Source organism: Natrix helvetica (genome assembly GCF_964273705.1).
Source record: "Natrix helvetica genome assembly, chromosome: Z".
Lineage (NCBI taxonomy): Eukaryota > Metazoa > Chordata > Lepidosauria > Squamata > Natricidae > Natrix > Natrix helvetica.
Genome location: NC_138554.1, coordinates 108,470,917 through 108,494,067, shown reverse-complemented (window position 1 = coordinate 108,494,067; position 23,151 = coordinate 108,470,917). Strand labels below are relative to the sequence as shown.

The following is a 23,151-nucleotide window of genomic DNA, read 5'->3' as shown; positions in this document are numbered from 1 at the left end:
TTATTTTGTGTGTGTATTGTCCATATTGTTTTCATGTGTTTTATTGTACGCCGCCCCAAGTCCTTCGGGAGAGGGTGCGGCTAAGAAATAAATTTTATCATTATTATTATTATTATTATTAATCTGGGCGTCCTCCTTGATGCCCGGCTGTCAATGGATGACCATCTGACAGCCGTGGCGAGGGGGGCGTTCCACCAGGTTCACCTGGTGCGTCAATTGCGCCCCCTATTGGATTGGGACGCCCTACGCACAGTCACTCATGCGCTGGTGACGTCTCGCCTGGACTACTGCAATGCTCTCTACATGGGGCTCCCCTTGAGATGCACCCGAGGACTACAACTAGTTCAGAATGCGGCCGCGCGGGTTATCATGGGAGGATCAAGATACTCCCATATAACACCATTCCTGCGTGAGCTGCACTGGCTGCCTGTGTTTTTTCGGGTGCGTTTCAAGGTGTTGGTTACTATCTTCAAAGCGCTCCATGGCATGGGACCTAGTTACCTGTGGGACCGCATCTCATCTCATACATCTCTACGACCTATCCGCTCTCACAGAGAAGGACTCCTCCAGGTGCCATCCGCCAAGCAGTGCCAGCGGGTGATGCCTAGGAGTAGAGCCTTCTCTGTGATGGGCCCAACCCTCTGGAATGACCTCCCTCCCGATATTAGAACAACTAATGACCTCCGCTCCTTCCGACAGAAGCTCAAGACTCACCTGTTCCGACTAGCTGGCTTAGCCGATTGATAGTTCCATCTTCCACCTCCTGGCAAACATTTTATTGGGGAATTTTTTAAGGGAATTTTAATTGTATTTGTATTTTAACTAAGAATTGTACAGTTTATTTTTTACCTCCTCCGTCTACGTCTACGTCTATGTCTACGTCTACGTTCATGTCTATGTATTTGTATATGGTTTTAACATGACTGTACACCGCCCCGAGTCCTGCCTAGGAAAGGGTGCGGTCTAGAAATAAAAGTTTATTATTATTATTATTATTATTATTATTATTATTATTATTATTATTATTAAAGTTTACAAGACATGAAATGTTCATCAACACAATCAAGTAAAGACTGAAGTTTGAAAAAAGGTTTGCAACAACTAGGTATGCTGTAGCTAAGCATATGAGTTTATAATGTGAGCCACTGTATACAAGGCTTGGTCGGCATATAGAAATATTCCAGTGCTAGCTGATCCTCTGTCTCCTACTAAGTGTCTCCATGAGATTATAATACAATTCATTGGCTAACAGGATGGCACTCAAGTACAAGTTCTGACTCATAAGGAACAGGGACTAGTGATGAGTCCTAATGCCATCTACTGGCATCTTAGCCTCTGGCTTCCTGAAGAAAAAATAGAAGCAAAGCAATTGTGAATTTGTCTTTTTGTTTTTTTAATACTAGAAATTATCGTGAGATTCATCTGAGAACAAAGAAAATGTCCTACTAAGTCTGTTTATCCATTTTATCTCTTCAGCTTTAGAACGTTTCCATACCTTTCATAACATGTATTACTGTAGGAAGCGGAACAACAGCTGGTGTAGGCACAACTGCTAAATCTGGATGAGGAGTGACTGGGCGCCTATGATGTTCAGGAATATGCTTATAAGTGGTTGGGGTAACATTATGATACCGATCCAAATATAATGCTTCTTTCTCATTAGGTCTCTTTGAAAGCTATATTTACAATAAAGAAAAAGATCAGTAACAAAATTTAACAATGCTTAATTCAAAGACTGTGGTCTTACAGAAAGCATGAATTCTATCATTAAAGTTTTGTCTTTCCTGTACAAATGTCATTTTTAGTAATACTTACAGAATCACTAGTCTCTGGGTGAAGCGGAGGGGCATATGATCCAGGAATATCAATTTTGGCTAACTGAGTGCCATGTTCGCTGGTTTCAAATCTTGGAGAAAGAGCTGAACTGAGCACTTCGGTGATATAGGAACTCAAATCATTTTCACAAATTTGTTTGAAAATCTTATCCTCAAGAGCTAAACATATGAAAAAGAAAACAGCGTTATAAAATGGAATTGCATATAGGAATTACTTGAAATTATATGTGATATATATTTTACCCAGATAGATAATAGATAGATAGATGGATGGATGGAGAGAATTGATAGATATAGATAGATATAAATAAGAATTACTTGAAATTAGATGTGATCTATCTGTCTGTCTGTCTGTCTGTCTGTCTGTCTGTCTGTCTGTCTATCTATCTATCTATCTATCTATCTATCTATCTATCTATCTATTCACATACATACAATTTCATCATCCAATATGACTCTTGTTCTAAAGTTTAAAGAATGTTGGTGCTTTAACAGTATCAAAAAGTATCAAAGAGATGTGTTACTGAATGAATTTTCATAGTCAAATCATAGTCAAAAGAGTCCACCGCCTGCTACTGATGTGTTTCATTATTTTCTCATGCAATAATTACTTCATTTTTATAGGTTCGTATCTTTCAACTAATGATTGCAATAGAATATGGTAATTATCTTGTGAAAAGAGGGGAAGGAAACAGTCATACAAGAGAAGAAGGAGCCCCAGGGTTTTAATGGTCACAGAGAAAGAAGGATTCTAGTGGATCTAGCAGTTAAAGGTAGTTACAGGAAGTTTTCTACTCTCAAGATTCTGTCAGTGTCACCTTACAACAAAGTGGATTTAACTCATCTAGTCTTGTTTTGTGTCAGGTTTACCTAGGATAGCTGACAATTAATATTATATTAATATTAATATTTCTTGTAATCAGATATTTAATGTGTGATACATTCACAGTTTAGCCATGTGAACATCATATATTCAAGTAAAGGCAGCTTACCTTGCAAAGTCTTACCTTGGTAAGGTTACCAAGGTAAGGTTACTCTTACCTTGCAAAGTCATGAAGTCATCGATCTGGTAGACATGATCACTGTCTGGATCAGTAGCAATTAGATCCATTTCTTTTCGAAAATTTTCAAAGTTGGGATCAGTCTTCTGTACCACTCCAATTACAAATATTTCTATTTTGAGGGCATGGGCATCTCTCACCACTACTTCCAGTTTATGTGGGTCACGTTGATCTGCCTGTCCATCTGTTATTACCACTGCTACTTTTCTAACTCCTTGTCGAGCCATCTGAAATACATCAATGGCTTTGCTGATAGCAGTAGCAGTGTATGTGCCTTCCCCATAATATTGCATTGCATCAACAGCGTTTTTCAGACTGTCTTTGGTAGGAAATTGCTGCAGTGTGGACACCACCTCCACTTTGAGGCTAAAATTGATGATGCCAATGCGGGTTGTGGCTTGGTTGACTGTGATAGCATCGATCATAGTTTTTACAAACCGTTTAATCCTTTCAAAGTTTTCAGGCCCAACACTTTCAGAACTGTCAATCACAAATACAAGCTCCAAAGGATTTTCTTTGCACTTAACACCACAGCCTGAAATGAGTGGTAGATAGAATAAGAGGGTAAGCAATGTTTAATGTGTATGATTTTCCAAGAACTAATAAACTTGGAATAACATGAGGCATTTGTCATATCAGTTACCCAGAGTTATGTTTAAAATGAGCAGTCAAATCTTATAAGCAAACTAACAGATAAAAGCTGCCTATTTCCCCTCTAATGTGTAGTTGAAAAATAGAAAAAAAAAGCTCAGTCATATGGGCATGTATTTTTCAGTCTCTATACCAAGGCAGTAAATCAGATTCAGTTTTGATTTGATAAATAGCATTAGGAATAGCACATAGACTTATATAACGTTTCATGGTACTTAATAGCAGAATTTCCCAACTTTTTCGGCTTTGCGGGCAGGAGAGGGGATGGTTACGCAGGAGAGTGGGCATGCATGGGTGTGCAGCTCCATTTGCGAGAATGGTGGACATATGTGCCTGCAGCTCATGCAAATGGAGCTCCCACATTTTAAGGTTCGCTTTGCATTACAACGATAATTTCCAAATTTGAAAAAAGTAGTGTAAATTAACATGCACAAATTTTACACATAATTATAATCTCCAATACTTATTTCACTGATGATATGCAAGTAGTTATTCTATCAAAAATTAATATAATTGTGCAACTTTTAGATCAAGTAAACGTATCCATTCTTATTTATAATAACATTACTACAATACTTTTCCTCTTGTATAGTACTCTTTAGCACCCAAATATTCCTTATATGGCCAGAAAAAACAGAGGTAATCTGGGATGATAGGCCTTAGAAGCTAGAGTGGGTTTTGGAATTTGCCATACCAACTATGGCAACCATTTTATGAGAGCACCAAAGTACCTACTATATACTCCATAGTTTGTCAACATAAATCCCAATATAAAGTTTGTTCAAAATTTGTTTTCATTTGCCTTTCACTCAACAAATTTAAGTGCAATTTATACTGATAAGATTTACTTTGAATTCTTTAAGCAAAAGTTATTTGTAAAGTAAAAAGATTTCTTTCCTTAAGTAGATCTTACCACATATCTCCATAATGAGTTTGATTATTTCTTCTTTCTGAAAGAGAGGAAGACTTTAGTTTGGTCTTTCAGAATTAGAAGTGCCACAGGTATATTTTTAAAAAGTAGTTTTCAGTAAGCTTACACAAGTTTCAGTAAGTTTTACTGTATGTTTAATTGAATCACTGAGGAGACAGGGACAAAAATATGTTCTTTGAATACCCCAACCAGCAACCAACCAAGATAGTCCCTGAATCAATAAGGCTAACATAACTCTCTCTTGGTAAACTTAAAATATAACTACTCTTTATTGATTGATTCACCATAAATGTATACTGCCACTACATGGAAGTTTGTTAACAAGGGAGCAGCTAACTGGGCTATTGTATTCATGGAAACAATCAATATATATTATCTCTAAACATGGCTTTAATTCTACAATTTTATTTATACAAATAAATTAGAAATGCTGGTGAATTCCAATCTAGCACTGCTCAGAATGCATACGTATTAAGTCAACATCAATTGTGAATGAAATATTATTTGTATCTGCTGGCATAATACCTGAAAGAGATTATTATTATTTTCAGAAATTAAGTTGAAATAGGAGAAGGGGCTGATTGTACACTTTCTAATTTTATACCTATTCAGTTGAAATACGTAAACTGGGCTAATTGTGGTTTTTAATAATTAATAATATTTTGATGTCAACAAATGATAGAGGTACTTACAGTAAGACCAGGTTCACCCTTTTGTCCTGAAAATCCCTAGAATATAAACAATGGCACATTATTTCATAGTCTTCTGCAAGATATACCGTTAGTTTGTGTTGTGTAATATAAATAAAGGTTGGCTCCATAGTAAATCAGGTGTATTACACTTCTTTTGATTTCAATAGATATTCTTCAAATGACTAATCTAGACCCAATCCAATGTGAAATATTTAAGTTTTACCCTTGGTCCTTGAGGGCCAGGCTCCCCAATTTCTCCTTTATTGCCTCTCTTTCCTTGGTCTCCCTTCTCTCCATAGTCACCCTAAAAAGACAGAACATTCTTTTACTTACATGAATGAATGACAGGAAGACGTACATGAAGCATCTTAATATCTTAATAATCAATGCAAGTTATTATTTTGATGAATAATGATATTGTTATGCAAATCAAATATGGTTAGAATAAAAGAACTTTATATAAAAGAAATAAGGTAGAAATAAATAATTTACCCTAGCATCTTTCTGCACAATCACTGCTTTAAAGTACAATTGATATTTAGCTTTTTTCTTTAAACCTATTAATTATTCATTAATAAGTAATCTTTGTAGGTTGAATCACAACACAGCATTTTTTTTCACTATGCTCCTTGACTTTCATTACTATTAAAGTTTGCATTATCTCCTTTGTGTAATACTGGCATGTAAATGGATCTTTTCCAATCTGATGGCTACTGGGTCATTCTCCAGATTTGCTAGCACAGTCTGGTTGGAACCTTTATTTATTCTTCTGTTGATTGCAGTACTTCTGCAGATATTCCATCAATTCCTGTAGCCTTCCACTTAGTAATGACAGTGTGTTGGTCTAACTTACTTTTTTTAATACAAAAGTATATATTGTAAATAAGGAATATAGTTTAATGTATCTTGAACATTGACATCTTTATAATTTTATTTGTTTATTTGTTTTCATTCTGCCTTTATTGTTTTTACAAATAACTCAAGGTGGTAAACATATCCAACACTCCTTTCTCCTCCTACGTTCCCCACAACAACCACTCATAAGTGGATTGGGCTAAGAGAGAGTTACCCAGCTGGCTTTCATGGCTAAGATGATACTTGAACTCATGATATCCTGCTGGTCTTTGAATCAGGTACCAACTGCCCACTGGCATCCTTTACTATATTTTCCTAAGCTTGAAACCTCCTTCTGAATTTGGAGAACTTTGGAAGACTTTCTTTGTTTTTCTGTGCCTGTTTCCATCTTTAATAGTATGCAAGAAAGAAACCCTGAAAAAAATGAATAACCTGGTTCTTCAGGAAAACTTCTAGAGATGCAATTGTTTAGCCTAAGCTAGAGATAGTATTGCTAACAGAGGTTAACAAAAGTGATGCAATGATTTTAATGCTAACTTTGGCAATTTATAAGCCTTTCAGAGACCATGGGAATCGGCAACATGTAAGTCCAAGCAAATAAATAAACTGGTCACTGTAAATCATTACATGCTTACATGAAAGAACGTTATGATAAAAGTATAACAATCACTTTATTCTTCTGTTGCAGATGTTTTGATATTTTTTCAAGAAACATAAAAAATTTGCCCATTGTAATTATGGCCCATTGTTTCAAAAGTTTAATGTAGGGGTCAAAAATGCTCATTCGTTTTTGAAATTCAGCCTAAATAAAAACTGAGGAAGAAATTCTGATTTGTATACAGGTAGTCCTCAACTTATATCCACAATTGAGATGAGAATTTCCATTGCTAAGCAAGGCTGTTGTTAAGTAACTTGCACTCATTTTTATGACCTTTTTTTGCTATGGTTGTTTAAAAAATCACTTCAGTTGTTAAGTGAATCATGTGGTCTTTAAATGAATCTCGCTTTGACCATTGACTTTGTTTGCTGGAAGCCAACTGGAAAGGTTCTAAATGAGGGTCACATGACCCCCAGGGCATTGCAACCATTATAAACAGGTGCCAAGCCATCAAATTTTGATCACATGACTGTGGGGGAAACTGATAATTGTAAAGGTAACAATTGGTTGTGAGCTATATTTTCAATGGTGTAACTTTGAACGGTCAGTAAATGAATCGTTATATGTCAGAAACTACATGTCTATACTTGCCCTTTTAAAACAAAAAATTGTAGGAAAACTTTCCTACAAACAATCTGAATTCTGATTCAGAAAGATAATTGAAAAAAGTGCCATCAGTTATTATAAAGATATTTCTAAATAAAGTATTCATGAATATTTAATCTAATTGATTGATAAAAAGAAAATCTCTTACCTTTGGACCAGGTAATCCAATTCCTATGGAGCCCTTTGGTCCTGATGAACCTTGAATTCCTTGCTCTCCCTGAAAATAATATATAAGATTAATTCCAAATTTATCTTTGCAAAAATATATTTTGTACCATAAAATTGAGGAGGCTAAAGAAATATTCGCTTTTCAGTCCCCGTAGGACTGAAGAGAGCAATTAGGGCAACACTCAGCTATTGTAGGCAAAACAAGCTGGTCCTTAGCTTTGATAAAAATTAGTTTTTGCTAAAAGACCTAGCCAATAACCCTGGAAAATAGAAGGACATAATTTTGAACAGGTTAGAACATTTAGATACCTTGGGGTGGTTTTCCACTCGCAAGGGACATGGAAGGCACACCTTCCATGGATCACACATTGCAAGCAACTAATAGGTCCTCAAACGCAATTAAACATTTCTTTTACACAGGTGGAGGTCAGTTAATACCTGCTGCCTTAAAACTTTTTGAGGCCAAAACATTGGCACAAATTCTATATGGGGCACAAACAGGAATCCTTGCAAAGAAAGACTTGCTAGAAACCATACAAACCAAATTCCTGCGAGCTATCTTTGCTGCACCCAATGGAACTCCAAATTCCCAGTTAAGAATTGAGACAGGCACGCCTCAAATTCAGGTAAGAGCCTGGAAGATGATGATCATTCATTGGCTTAAAATGATTTTTTTCCCAGAGAGACTGTCCCCGTTAGTGTTGACTGACAACTTCCCCCCCCCCCTGGAAACAGGCGATTGATCACAAGCTGGGCTCTTATGGGCTCTCACCGGTATTCTTAATGTCCCTAGGCTTTGATCAAGCAAAGCAAGTAGTAATCAACAGAATGAAGGACATGGAGTTCCAAGAAGAACTAAATAGGTTGCCTCTCCACAGTAGGGACCGAATCAAACAGGGTGTGTGGGAATCGGCAAGGTATCTAAATGACCTCATCTTCCCAAAACAACTTTCTTCAGAGCCAGATTTAACATTCTTCCTTCAGCACTCCTCCAGGGCAGGTATAAGAGAACACCAGCAGAACGGTTTGTATATGTGGTAAGGAGAAGTGGAAGATATCTCACAAGTTCTATTACACTGTGTTCTATACAGAACTTGTAGGTCTGCACATATTCTCCCCTTATTAGAGAGATTCCCAGGGAGGGCAGACAATTTTTATCTAGGCTTTCTCCTCCAGGGCACAAACCCGGCTACCATGTATGCAGTGGCAAAGTTCTGTGTTGCTGCAATGTCCACAAGAAAAAAATTGGTTACAGAAGTGTATTTGTCATCTTGTACCAATTATTTGGACATATATCTAACAATTTCTGGACCATTGTATTTACTCCCATACTTATCGATTTTGCATCCAGGTAAACCAGGGAGTGACCTGAACAATTTGAGAACATGTATGTTATTATCCACTTTTCAATACTTTTTAATTATACTGTATTGTAATGTCAGTACTTTTAACATATGGTAAAAAGTAATGTGAATTGCTGGTCTTTGACCATAATAAAGATTTATTCTGTTTGCTTTTCAGTATTATTTAGAAGAAAGAATTTTGTAGTTCCTGAAATGGTTGATCATTGGCTCTGCCAACTGAGCTCATGAAAATTAAGAGTACAGAGCAATAGGAAGAGTTGTATAGTCTTCAGCCTGATTCTATGTCATTTTATGTTCCAATGAAGTGGTTCAGCTTTATATCTCTTGAGCTTGGACTTCTGTGTACATACAACTATGTCTGTTAAATAGTTATCTTTATTAAAGTCACAGAAAGCAAACATATAAGAACCTTCTCTATAGTTATGAGGTTTGAGTTATTATATTTCTCTCAATAGCACACCTCTGAGGTCAATTGCCTAGGGAACCAGTGAGTTAATACAAACAAAAATCAGATAATTATTCAGTGTGTGGTTTTATATTTCCAGGGAACAGTTTCATATCTACATGCTGAAGAACTGGAGCATAGGTGTTTTATGATACAGCTACTGAACAACACAAGCAATTTTCTGTTTTCTTTTGAAAAATCTCCAAACAGCTGAATCCTAGGATTTTAAGAAAATACAAGGAAAGCCAGAACGCTAACATCCCTTTGGGTAAATGAGACCCTTTCCCCAGAAAACTGACAGATGCAAATATCTCTGCATCTTTTGCAAAAAATAAAAATCAAGCTCTGCAGCCAGCTTTCTTGCTTTGGGCTTTTTCAACAATAGTGGCAATATAAGGAGAAATTCTGCCTTGATAAATTGTTTGAGAAGTTTTCTTCATAATTAATTTGCTGAAGAAATTAGAAAGGCATTTGTGGTCATTATAGATAATAGTGGAGGCAAAATGGCTTCTATTTCATTTTTACTGTTTGACGTTGGTTTTAAGACACAAAAGCAAGAGAGCGAATGAGAGAGAGAGAGGGTGGGAAGGAGGGAGGAAGGGGGAAGGAGAGAGAGACAGAGAGAGATAGTCTATACCAGAGGTCTTCAAACTTGGCAACTTTAAGACTTGTGGACTTCAACTCCCAGAATTCTCCAGCCAGCACTGGCTGGAGAATTCTGGGAGTTGAAGTCCACAAGTCTTAAAGTTGCCAGGTTTGGGGATCCCTGGTCAATATCAATACTTGAGCATATATTCAATTAGATCATTATCTTCCCTAATAGTTATAATCTACTCCACAAAATTAAGATTGAGTAAATTTCAGGTGTTCATTTTAATATACTAATTTATATGCATTGACACAAATTTGGACTAGCTTCTGTTATCATAATGGCAAAGTCAATGCTTAGTATTGATTAGAACTTTTACGGTATCTATTTTTGTTTTTCTTTGTCTTACATTCATAAAGAGTATGGATCTGCTGACCTTCCAAATATTGTCAAATAACAAGGCTCAACATCTGTACCTTAAATCACACTGGCTGAATTTGATAGCTCTAATTCAAACACATTTAGAAAGCAACTAGCTCCCCACTTTGAAACAAGGATTACTTTCACATAGAAGAAGACCTCCTGGCAATATTTTAGTTATTGATGCTGGATTATCTTCTAAAAAAACACAGGTCATTCTATTAGACTATATTTAAGAATTTAAATTGATATAATTGTGATTGATTTGAGATCTGTCAATCAGCTGGAGTTTTTAAATTCACAGGAAAGCAGCAATAAAACAAATACCTATGTAAAACATGAGAAAAATAATCCATTTTCAAAAGCCTTCCCTAGCATTAATATTCTTACCTTATTTCCTTGTATGCTGTCTCCTGGAGCACCTGGAGGGCCAGGAAAACCCTTTTGTCCCATAATACCCTATTTAAGAAAAGGGGGAGGAGGTAAAGGGGGAGGAAAAAAGAATTTAAGAAATCCCAAAACTTCACTAGAAATCTTCAAGCCAGTTTTGAAAAATAGAAAATCAGAACATTTTTGATAAATATACAGTGTCATTATATCAAAGGAAAAGTAAATTCTACTGGTCTATCTTCAGATTTGCTTCAAAATTTTTATATTGCTGTCATTTCACAAATCAAAATTATTCCTGCCCCAACATATATACACACACACACAAACACACACACACACACACACAGAGAGAGAGAGAGAGAGAGAGAGAGAGAGAGAGAGAGAGAGAGAGAGAGAGAGAGAAGTTATATGACAGTCTATCTCATATAATGATTCTAGGTTCATTTTATTGAACAATTTTATTGATTCTAGGTTCATTTTATTAGTGGAAACTAAATAAGGAGAGAAGCAACTTAGAACTGAGGGGAAATTTCCTGACAGTTAGAACAATTAATCAGTGGAACAGCTTGCCTCCAGAAGTTGTGAATGCCCCAACACTGGAAGTATTTAAGAAGATGTTGGATAGCCATTTGTCTGAAACGGTATAGGGTTTCCTGCCTAGGCAGGGGGTTGGACTAGAAGACCTCCAAGGTCCCTTCCAACTCTACTATTGTATTATTGTATTGTATTATTGATTCATAATCAGTAAAAACAACAGTATAAGAACAAAGTGAAATCTTCCCATTAGGTATCAGACTATCCATATTGTTGATCCCTTACTCAACCCCATCTTAGTCTGATGTAACTCTGTGACTTTCTTTTTTGGTTTACCTTAGAATTACAGAATCACAGGTTAAAAAGGACCTTGAAGACCTCTAATCAGTAGAGGCAAGTTTTGCCATTGTGTACAAAGTCCAATCTTTCATTGAAAACTCCGAATGATGGCACATCCACAACTTTAGGAGATAGGACATTCCACTGTTTCATAACTTTAAATATTATTTCAAGTTTTGATCTCTCTCTGTTAAGCTTCCACCTTCTGGTCCTTGTCTTACCCTTTGGTGCTCTGAACAATAAGTCCACAACTTCTTCCGGCTGACCTCCCTTTATAAAATATGTGGGATGCTGGTATCATATATCCATTTAACCTGTCATTCGTTAGGCTAAACTTACCAAGCTCCTTTAACCTCGCATAGCATTTAGCCTCCAAATCCATTATTATCTTTCTTGTTCTACTATACACTCTCCCTAGTGCCACAAAACTATTTTTGTATGGACAAAAATGGGACACAATATTCCCAATGTAGTGTTAGCAGTGCACATAGAGTGGTATTATCACATATTCTTATTTTGAAGCTGTACTTTTATTGATGCAACCCAAAACTTCACTGGCTATTTTGGGAGCTGGAGCACATTGCGACGCAGGCTTAATCCATGATTGTACTAACAAACACGGACCTTACCACAGATATTACGCCCAAGCTCTATCTGAGTTTTCTTATCTGAGTATTTAATGCTTTATATCTTTCCAAGTGCTTGTGTTTACTATTTTGTTCAATACTTTCTATGCCTTTTGTACCTATTTCAATATTATGCTCCTTGTAGCAAGACGTTTGCCTGCTTTTTTTGTTCCTTGTAGGTTATTTTGATTTACATTTGATAAAATAATTTTGCTTTCCATTGCCCTAGTAGATGCCAACCCACAGTCCTTAAGCTTAATGTACACATTGTGCATTATCCCAAAGATAAATACCCATACATTCTTACAGTGAAGATTCATATCCTGCTAATATCCTGATTATGCTTGGAAGCCACGTCATTCTTTTTAGTTTCCTTCAAATCTTGCATAGTAAGCCTGTCTTATAGCTCTGTTTGGATTTTATCAAATATGCACATTAAGTAAATAGTTCAATTCACTTGTAATTTTTCACTAGTCACTCCCTTTCAGCACAAACTAACTCACAAGAGTTGCTGTTGTGGGGGCAAAAAGAAAAAAGGATCCCCACATACATCATCTTGAGTTTTTGCAGGAAAAGTAAGTTATAAATCTAACAAATATCACTATTTTCCTCTTTCCTCCTCCTCATTACAAATAAATCATGCTCAATGACCATTCTTTAGTGAACATTTGAAGTTATAGCAACACTGAAAAAATGACTTACAACTGATCCTTACATTTATGTCTGTCACAGTGTGTCTGCATTCACAAGATCACAATTTAGATGCTTGGCAATTGTTGCACATTTATAACTGTTGCAGAATCCTGCAGTCATGTGATTGCCGTTTATGACCTTTCCAGGTCACAAGGTCACATGATGTGTCATTTATCAATTGCAAATGATTTGAATAATGACCACTGCAGCAAGTAGGCAATTATGTTTTGCTTAATGATCGCTTCATTTAGAAATGGAGTTGTGGGTGTAATTAGGTTGCAATATGAGGACTGCCTATGTAGTTGGGTTTTTCCAAATTACTTCTGTTCCTTTTTTCATCTGTGCTTTTTTTTTTTTCCTCTTCTAACATATCATATTGGCAGTTACCTAGATGGGAAGTGAAAGTTTATAGTGTATTCTTTGGGTCAATGTACTCTGATAAGCAATGAAATCAATTTTCCTGTTTATGGCCAAAGTTAAACAGAATATTTTTAATTGATTATGGACAATGCTTCATCATGGACAATGCTTCATCATGATCACATATGAGAAAGGGATGGAAAACTAATAAATCAGATGTAGGTATTTGCTGTTGTACGGATGGATTTTAGATAATTATCACTGGATATGTAAACATTTAAGACATTTAAGGAATCCAGGCATCCAAGATGTAATGGTGACAACATATAACAGGTTGTTCACACCAACAGGCTGCCCTTGAATTGTGTTGGAATAAAAAAGAATATGCTATTTAACTAAGTCTGTCTCTCGTAGACTGGGGAAAAATGAAACAAGTTCATAGAAAGAAAACAGATAAAGAATGAACTATAAGTGGAAACAGCCAAGCTTAAGATTGTTCCTACCAATATCTTGCCCAAATCTGTATAGTCATTATTTTTCAAAACAGGTGAGAAAAGTGTTGAAACTATAATAATAAAATGGTCAACGTAGAGCACTCTGATCTATAAAATGTACATTATGATTAAGGTTTTCCAAAAGAACAGGAGCTAAGGAGTGAATCAGTATTAAAATTAGAATCAGACAATGCTCTCTTTTTCATAGTCTTGAACAGTATGGAAAAAGCCTACATTCTTTATGAGAACTTTAGAGTACAAATAACATTGGAAAAGCTGGGCACATCAACTAAAGTTGTTATTGACTATAAATATGAAGTGATCCTATTTTTCTGGTGAAGAGCTGAGACATTGGATTAAGGACTGACCAGAGGGAACAAAGTAAGATGTAAAGCATCAGAATCAAACCTGGTAAATTATGTGGTTTTTCTCCAAATATTTATTAGAGAGTGTCAAATAGAGTTTGAAGCCTTGTTGAAATGTTTTCCTCACCTTCATCATCTCCATTTACCCAGCAATCAAAACAACATCTCACTGACCTTTGGCCCAGGTATTCCCACTCCTCTTTGCCCAGGAGGCCCTGGTGGTCCTCGTGCTCCTTGTTCTCCCTAACAGAAATAAATTAGAGAGGAATTATACACATACATTTATGAATGATAGGGAGGGAGGGAGGGAGGGAGGGAGGGAAGGAGGGAGGAAGGAAGGAAGGAAGGAAGGAAGGAAGGAAGGAAGGAAGGAAGGAAGGAAGATATAAGATAAGAGCAATCTCATTGCAACCTCATAAGCCAAGCATGATTTCAAAGCAAAGCATATATTAGAAGTAATATATGGCATTTCATTCAAAAAAAGCAAAGCCAAATATTTCATGTAATGTACACACAAATCTAATGACTTAGAGCAGGACTTTCCAAACTTGGCAACTTTAAGGCTTGTGGACTTCAACTCCCATGATTCCTCAGCCAGCAGTACTTCGCAAGGCATCTTAGTCAATAAAACAAATAGGAACTGGATCACTCAGATCTAAGTTTCTTCCAACACTACCATTGCCCCTTATCTGGGGCCTTTGCAAAGAAAAGATAGAGAAAAATTTCATCTGCAAAGTCTGACAGGAATAGGGGATCCAATGCTGGATTCCCCCTTCTGAAAACAGGGCTGTGATATGACAGAAAACTGAGCTATCTTATGTGCCTTAGGCTATCATAGCAAGTCTCAGAGGCAATGGCCTCTGGGAAAAATGTTAAATTTATTTTTATTTAATTTCAAGAAGTGTATGCTACACTCTAAAACCAGATTCTCCACATCTATAAGTGCAAGGCTTGGTTATTACCATAGGCAGCCATCTACCATAGATACCTTGGGAAACAGTATTCCAAAGATGTAGATCTTGGATTCAAGAAGGTAACTTTGCAAGCAGATGAACCTTATGTGTAATATAATAGCCTTATTCTAATTTTTAGAAGAGACTTTAGAAGAGACTTTTAGCTCTTTTAATTTTGAAAGGTAAATTCCAATATTTGGAAATATTTGGAAAATAGAAATGTGCCGTGATGTGGTAGTCAAATTCAATTAAAACTCTAATCAGAATAAAATGAAACTAATTATTAGCATTATCCTATATGCTTTGCACTATCTCTGCACTCTCTCCAAGGTACAGATACTTCATATACTACTATACCTACTTTAATGCTTCATAGTAGCTGTCCCCTAGTCTATATATTTTCTCTGTGTTTCTTCTCTCCTGTCTGTTACAGTTTTTGTTTAATCCAGTGTTTCTCAACTTCAGGGGCTTTAAGACCTGTAGACTTCAACTTCTAAAATTCGCTAGACAGCATGGAAGGATAGGGAGTTGAAGTGCACACATCTTAAAATTCCTGAGGTTGAAAAACATCTCTTGAAACCAAACATGTAATAGAGAGAGGGGGCCAGTATCCTGTTCTCTGTGTTCTGTCATCACTTCAAACCACTTTTCTCCCACACAGAGACTTTTCATGTGCTCAAAACCTCATGATAAAGAAAATACCAGGAACACAATTTGGAGTAATTAAGACTGTTTGCAGTGTGTATTATCTTTACACAGTGGTTCTTTTAATGATTCAAACAAAACAAGGAAACGATATACTACTTCAAAAGAATTTAGCACTATGACAACTGGTGACATAGTTTTGATTGCTATATTTACTTTAATTCCATTTTCTATGTTACATACAATTTGCAATACATGCTGATACTGACCAATTTAAGATAAATATTTTCCACATTGAAATTAGGGATCTGAAATATGATATCATGGGTACCAACCCTCCTCGGTTATTGTGAGGAAAAGAAACTAGAGAGTATTAGGTATACCTTACATGATACACATGCACACATATAAAGCTGGGATAAAAATCTAATATAGCAATAGCAATAGCACTTAGACTTATATACCACTTTGTAGTGCTTTTACATACCACTCTAAGCGGTTTACAGAGTCAGCATATTGCCCCTAACAATCTGGGTCCTCATTTTACCTACTTCAGAAGGATGGAAGGCTGAGTCAACCTTGAGCCGGTGAGATTTGAACTGCCAAACTGCAGCTAGCAGTCAGCTGAAGTAGCCTGCAGTACTGCACTCTAACCACTGCGCCACCTCGGCTCAGTATATAACTCCAAAAGAAGCAACTTCAAGTAGCAATGGTTACAATTACAATTAGCATTAATTCTAGTAATATCAATTTACAACCATTCATTCAGTGGCCAATCAAAGTTACAGTGGTATTGAAAAAAGTGACTTACAATGTTTGCTTGCACTTACAACCGTCAAACAGCCCCATAATCACATAATCAAAATTTAGGCACTTGGCAACTAACACATGTTTATGATGCTTGCAGTGTCTAGGGTCACCTGGCCTCCAATGCGCAAAGTCAACATAGGAAGCTGGAGTCATTTAGCAACCATATGATTCACTTAGCAGCCATGGTGATTTGCTTAACAACCACAGCAAAAAAGGTTATAAAATTTGATGTGACTCACTTAACAACTGCGCCGCTTAGTGATGGATGTTTCAGTCCCAATTGTGTCCGTAAGTCAAGGACTATCTGTATTGGTGTTGAGATTCTTAATGTGCTAAATGTTACCAGTAGGTGGAGCCAAATGATTCCTAAATTATTCAGATAATTTTGCATCTGAAGACATTTGCGGAATTGCCAAGAATGAGCACACAGCGCATATTAAGCTACAGTTCTATGACTTCCTGCTTGCATGAAGCTGCTTTCCACTGGCATATCTCAAAATCAGTATAAGTGATTTTATACTGTAAGGCTGCTTACTATTATATTTTCCCAGCAAGCTTTGCACCAATCTTTTGCACAATGTACATTCCTTTTGCGTCTTTTTGCATGTTTTGAGTCTCTCTTCCCTGAATCTATAAAATGCAGCCATAGTAAAGTCATGACTCAATGAGCAGTCACGTTTGCGAACCACAGAATTCCACCAACAATCCCCTTGGACATTGAACCCTCTTTGCCAGAACTCTTGGAAAACAGAAGTTCTCTATCCATTTCTTGTCTCTCTAAAGGTAAAGCTAAAAGTTCTCCTCGCACATATGTGCTAGTCATTCCTGACTCCAGTTAGTGGTGCTCATCTCCGTTTCAAAGCCAAAGAGCCAGAGCTGTCCAAAGACATCTCTGTGGTCATGTGGCCAGCATGACTAAATGCCAAAGGTGCACAGAACACTGTTACCTTCCCACCAACGATGGTTCCTTTTTTTTCTGCTTGCATTTTTACATGCTTTTGAACTGCTAGGTTGACAGAAGCTAGAACAAGTAACGGGAACTCACTCTGTTATGCAGTGCTAGAGATTAGAACCACCAAACTGCTGATCTTTCTGATCGACAAGCTCAGTGTCTTAGCCACTGAGCCACCGCCTCCCTCTTGTCTCTCTACCATGCTGTCATTTTATATCTATTTTCATTTGCACAGAGATTACCCGCATTCCATAAGCAGGGCAGTGGAAGGAGGATGGAGCAGAGGGAGCAAAAGATCATTCTTATGCAGCCTCTTCAACTAGATTTGATAGATCTGATCTAGCCCTTCATAAAGAACTAGAATTAGGATATCTTGTTAAGCAATACCAAAAAAGAGGAAGTGTATTTCCATTTTGTTTTTCATTGGACATTGATTTTTTTAAAAAAAAAACATTTTTATTACTGTTGTTAACTTTTTATCATTTATTTAATAATAAAAATTTTAGGCCACCCAACTCCAAAAGACTGAATGACTTACACAAAACAGCTATAAAATCAACAATAGATTAATTCTCCCTAGCGAATAGCAGCCAGACTTCTCCACCAACATCTGATACAAAAACAGACAAAAATGAATGATGATGGGAGCATTTTGAATGCTTTATAATAAAGAAAATAGCAACATTTGAAATAAATAAGATAGCATAATGTATATATTTTTAGTCCATGTATAAATGCCTGTAGTTGCATGTAATTATCAGAACAATTATGTAGCTGCATCCAAATTTTAAAATTCTACCCACTACATTCCATAATGCTAGCCGCACTATTAGCACTAGAGGTTGAAGAACTGTGGTTCTTATGCTTTTCATACATTATATCCTAAGCCTTCTAACTTATCCACCAGATTTGGATGCAGCAGAGAGCATTCCATCGTAATTGCTGATCTGTCTCTTCTGGTAGCAACATATTTTGAGCCAGTCCAGCAGCCCTGAATAGTTAGTAGCCGTGAGATTAATAGGATGCCTGGAGTGAGGAAAAGTCAGTCTGCTCTTTTTGGGAGTTCAGCCAGAACTTGAGAGGTCACAATTTAAAAAGACATTCTTTCAGCAGCTGCCTAGCGTATCTTCTAAGGACGATGTTGGTGGTATAGGTCTTTGATCTGGTTTATAGGCAGAATACTGTAGAGCTTCTGCCACTACTGTGCTATTTAAGCTGCCATTCCTTGAAAGTTATGCATTTTATTTTCATTTGTGACTACAAGTATGTTCCTTTACTGTGTACCATGCCTTGACAACAAGTCGGTGCCCATACAGTTCATGCATCCCACAGGCAATTTGGTGTGAATTAAGTCTCTGTTACATCAAATTCCAGTTCTCGCTGGCCACTTGTGTGAGCCATTTATTTCTCAAGCCAAGAAAACAGAGCCCCAACTGATCTTCAGGAACATTCTAACACTGCAAAAATTAATGGCATTCCAGCTTGACTTGTATGCAAATTTATTAATGGGGGCTTTTCAGTTAAAGAACGCAGTTTTAAGTATCTGGGAATTAAAGCAGTGCAGTGTAAATTAAAAATTAAGGTAGTCTCAAAAAAGATTTGTTGGATTTTTGTCCTTACACAATGTCAATAGTGAGAGAAGAAAAATAATATCCCGTGTGGAAAACATAATAACAATAAGTATAATATATTATTATTATTATTATTATTATTATTATTATTATTATTATTATTATTATTATTATTATTATTATTATTATTATTATTATTATTATTATTATTATTATACGATTGTATCACAGCGGCCAGTTGTTTCGCCGGATTTGGCATTGATTACTAGTTGGGCCCCACCCAGGGGCCTAGGACGTCGTAACGTATTTTCGTAATATACGTGCAGATCCAAGCAGTGCAGCTTTTTGCATTTGACTGATGGTGATTTTGTCAAGTTTTAACTGTTTTAACTGTAATTCCAGTGCTTTTGGAATAGCACCCAGTGTGCCGATTACCACTGGAATTACCACTGCTGGTTTGTGCCATTATTATTATTATTATTATTATTATTATTATTATTATTATTATTATTATTATTATTATTATTATTATTATTATTATTATTATTATTATTATTAACTATTTCATGGAGAAAAAATATCCAAAAGACTACAGAATCTGGAGATAGGGAAAAAGTATAAAAATCCAAAACCTAGATTTGATGGTTCAACTATGTTGTATGCAGTTTAAAGTCTGTAATCCTGATATAAAAAGTGTTGCCTTAAAGTTAATGTACAATGAGGCCACTGGTGTTGCTGTCCTAGTGTAATGCAACATGCAATACTCCTTTCAGACCAGCAATTGGGGACACCTAGGCAATATTTTAATGCAACATTTCCCAAATTTGGCAACTTTAAGATGCATGGATCTCAGTTCCTAGAATTCCTCAACCAGAAGCTGGTACTATAACTCTGGATTCAGCAAGGCAGAGCTAAATAGAAGAAAGCCTGCATTTACATGTTCTTTTCCATGCAGAAGGATACAATCTCTGTCTTCGCATGCATGAGAGAAAAAAATGTGCCTTCGATCCTGATTGTCTCAAGGCTAACTCAGCCTTCCATCCTTCCAAGGTCGGTAAAATGAGGACCCAGATTGTTGAGGGGCAATATGCTGACTCTGAAAATGGCTTAGAGAGAGATGGAAAACACTATGAAGCAGTACATAAGTCCATGATGATGAACTATGGCACACATGCCACAAGTGGCACACGGAACCATATCTGCTGGCACGCGAAGCGTCAGCTCCAGTGCACATGTGTATGCCAGCCAGCTGATTTTTGGCCTTCTGGAGGGCTGGGTGTAGCCATTTTTGCCCTCCCCAAGCTTCAGGAAAGCCTCTGGAACCTGGAGAGGGTGAAAAACAGAAGTTCGTTTTTGAACTTCTGGCAGCCATATTGGGCCCGTTTTCACCCTCCTAGGCTCTGGAGGCTTTCCTGGAACCTGGGGAGGACAAAAACGCCCCCCGCTCCTCCAGAGGAAATACCAAGCTCAGCTTGGAGCCAAGTAGTGAAGGAGAGTGTGTGTGTGGGTTGTGCGCACATGCGCATGTGGGGACGCACTCTGCATTATATGTGCCAGCGCACACACACACCATTGGGTGCACACCCTTGCATTTTTGGCATCCAACAACAAAAAGGTTAGCCATCACTGATCTAAATGATATTGCTATTGTTGGCTAAACTAGCAGAAGCCTCCATATACATTCTGGATCAAGAAGGCTCAGGCAAGCTTCTGAGGAAGACCCAGTAGGGCCAGTTTGGTTTAGTGTTTGAGGCATCGAGCTAGAGAGAGAAAGACCAGTCCCACCTTAGCCATGAAAAACATCTGGGCGACTTTGGATTAGTCACTCTTTCTCATTCTAATCTACCTCACAGCTGTTGTGAGGAAAACAGAAGGAGGAAAATGTGTTGGATATGTTCACCACCTTGATTTAGTTATAAAAAAAATAATATAGCAGGACCCAAACAAAAAGTAAATAAAATCAGACAGGAACCCACTTTCCCACACCATGGGGTAAATGCTGTGCCTCAAAAAGGAAAAATAATCCACAAGCAAAATGAAGAATTCATTAGTAATGATGGCAAGGGAGAAGAGACCTTGCATAAGAGTAGTAAGATTTAGCTCTTATGCTGGTGTTTCTTCTGGTCTGTAATAAGAAACATGAAGAAAATGTTGTAGCATAGAAATCCCTAGATTGACTAGAACTCTAGATCAGAGGTGGGTTCCTACCGGTTTGCACCGGTTTGGCCTAGTAGGAAGTAACTTGGCCTGCCACGCCTCCGAACCTGTTCTATCCCTAGTGCTGCCATCTTGATTTTAGTTTCTGCACATGGTAGAACAATCTTCATATGCAGAAATGTATTTTTCCCTTTTCTAATGTTGTGCGCATGTGCAGACCCTTTTAGGTGCAAATGTGCATGCACACAGAGTGTGCGTTTGTTGTGCGTGTGAGCGAAGCACGTGTGTGCAAATTTTTGTGTGCGCCAAACTGGCAATAATGCCGGCAGCAACCCACCCCTGCCCTAGATTCATGCCATTTCCAATATGAGGTATAAGATGATGTGATGAGAAATATAGCCCTGAGGTTCAGGAAGGTAAAAAAATAGGCAGTGCTGGGCTACAAGGTCAAACCGACCAATTTGACTAGTGCAAGACATCCTATCCCTTGGTAAAAAAAGACACAGTACTTCTTCCTGCCCTTCAATCCTTTTTTCCCTGTCTTTCTTGCAGTTATGCTACATTCTATTCTCAAAGTCAGTAGGTGTTATGCTTTGGCTTAGTGTTTCTTAATTTTGGACAACTATAAGATGTGTGAACTTCAGTTCCCAGACTGTCTCAGGTTGATTGGGGGATTCTAGGAAATCCACATACCTTAAAGAAACTTCAGCACCTTGATACAGATCAAAAATCAAACTATTCATATAACTGCAATCACACTTAATACAATTTCATTCTTCCCCCAGGTAACCTATCCTTCATATATGGGTTTTCTTTATAATACAATGTGCATAGTCCTTTTTAAAGTATATTAATACCAACAGCTTTTCTTGATGCGAATTATATCCATACAGCCAAAGGCAAATCACATTTGAGAGAATGTTCTAAATTACAAGAACATGACAGCTTAAAATACTTACCTTTTATAGACAGAGTTTACTCTCAAATTTAAGTCTTGCAAAAATACCAAAGTCAGCTCAGAGATTTTTGAATTTTTCTAAAATTTGCTGAGAACCTCACTTGTAGCACCAAAAACATGGAAGTAAATTGTAAACAGTAGCTATACAAATGCAATTTGTATTTGTCACCACAAATAACAACAAGTCTCTGCTGCATATAATTAATAGGTCTAATTCCCAATGACATGACAATGTTAGAATGCTAAATTGACACAAAGAACTGTAGAAATCCACTCAAATATTACATGAGAATGAAAGTCCAAACAGTTTTATAGTTGCCAAAAATACTGTAGAACAATTTTTCTCTTAGCAGCTCCAAAATGTGTAGATTTTAATTCCCAGATTCTGGAAGTTGAAGTCCATGCATCTTAGATTGGTCTAAGATGCAATGGTCAGATTGAGAAACATTGCTGTAGAACTCTATTAATTATATCTGAATATTCTGGTTCTTTTACCTTTGTAGAGATATATTTATTACTCAAAGATTGGATTGTCTATACCTTATAAAAGATGCTTTATCACAATAATATTGAAATTAATAGGATGTATATTTCAAAAGTTAAATAAGACTGCTGCATTTGCACCTTTTGTCCAGGGTCACCAGCTCCTTTAAGGCCTCTTGGTCCTGGAAAGCCAGGCAATCCTTGAGATCCCTAGCAGAGTTAAAGAAACAGGCAAATTAACTTTACAGAACAATAGAGAACAGAGGTGGGTCTTGTATGTGCGGAACATTAGGTCTTGTATATGCGGGTGTGTTTCCTTGAATTGGAGGCATTCAGGAGAAGGGGACACTTTACAGGCAGAAGAACCCAAATTCAGTTTCTGGTGCCTCCAGGACAATCTGGGGAAATGCCTGGGGAGATAGGACTAAGAATAAAATTTTTGACACGAGGGTTCATGTTTATCATTAAGACCTAATATGATTTGTTTATTTTTGGCTTAACACAATGTGCACACCAAGCAACTTTTACTTTTTCAACAACAAACCT

At 37.0% G+C, this 23,151-nt stretch overlaps 1 protein-coding gene across 1 annotated transcript in view; it reads right to left on the bottom strand.

Moving 5' to 3' along the window:
• Window positions 1–23,151, bottom strand: part of COL28A1 (collagen type XXVIII alpha 1 chain) — a 101,607-nt gene that overhangs the window by 5,874 nt on the left and 72,582 nt on the right. Inside the window, exons 25-34 of the mRNA XM_081969848.1 lie at window positions 22,747–22,815; window positions 14,251–14,319; window positions 10,666–10,734; window positions 7,438–7,506; window positions 5,394–5,474; window positions 5,171–5,206; window positions 4,461–4,497; window positions 2,877–3,431; window positions 1,816–1,994; window positions 1,496–1,676 (exon numbers count right to left, since the gene is read on the bottom strand). Of these exons, the coding sequence (XP_081825974.1) occupies window positions 1,496–1,676; window positions 1,816–1,994; window positions 2,877–3,431; window positions 4,461–4,497; window positions 5,171–5,206; window positions 5,394–5,474; window positions 7,438–7,506; window positions 10,666–10,734; window positions 14,251–14,319; window positions 22,747–22,815 (1,345 nt within the window). The remainder of the gene's footprint in view (window positions 1–1,495; window positions 1,677–1,815; window positions 1,995–2,876; window positions 3,432–4,460; window positions 4,498–5,170; window positions 5,207–5,393; window positions 5,475–7,437; window positions 7,507–10,665; window positions 10,735–14,250; window positions 14,320–22,746; window positions 22,816–23,151) is intronic.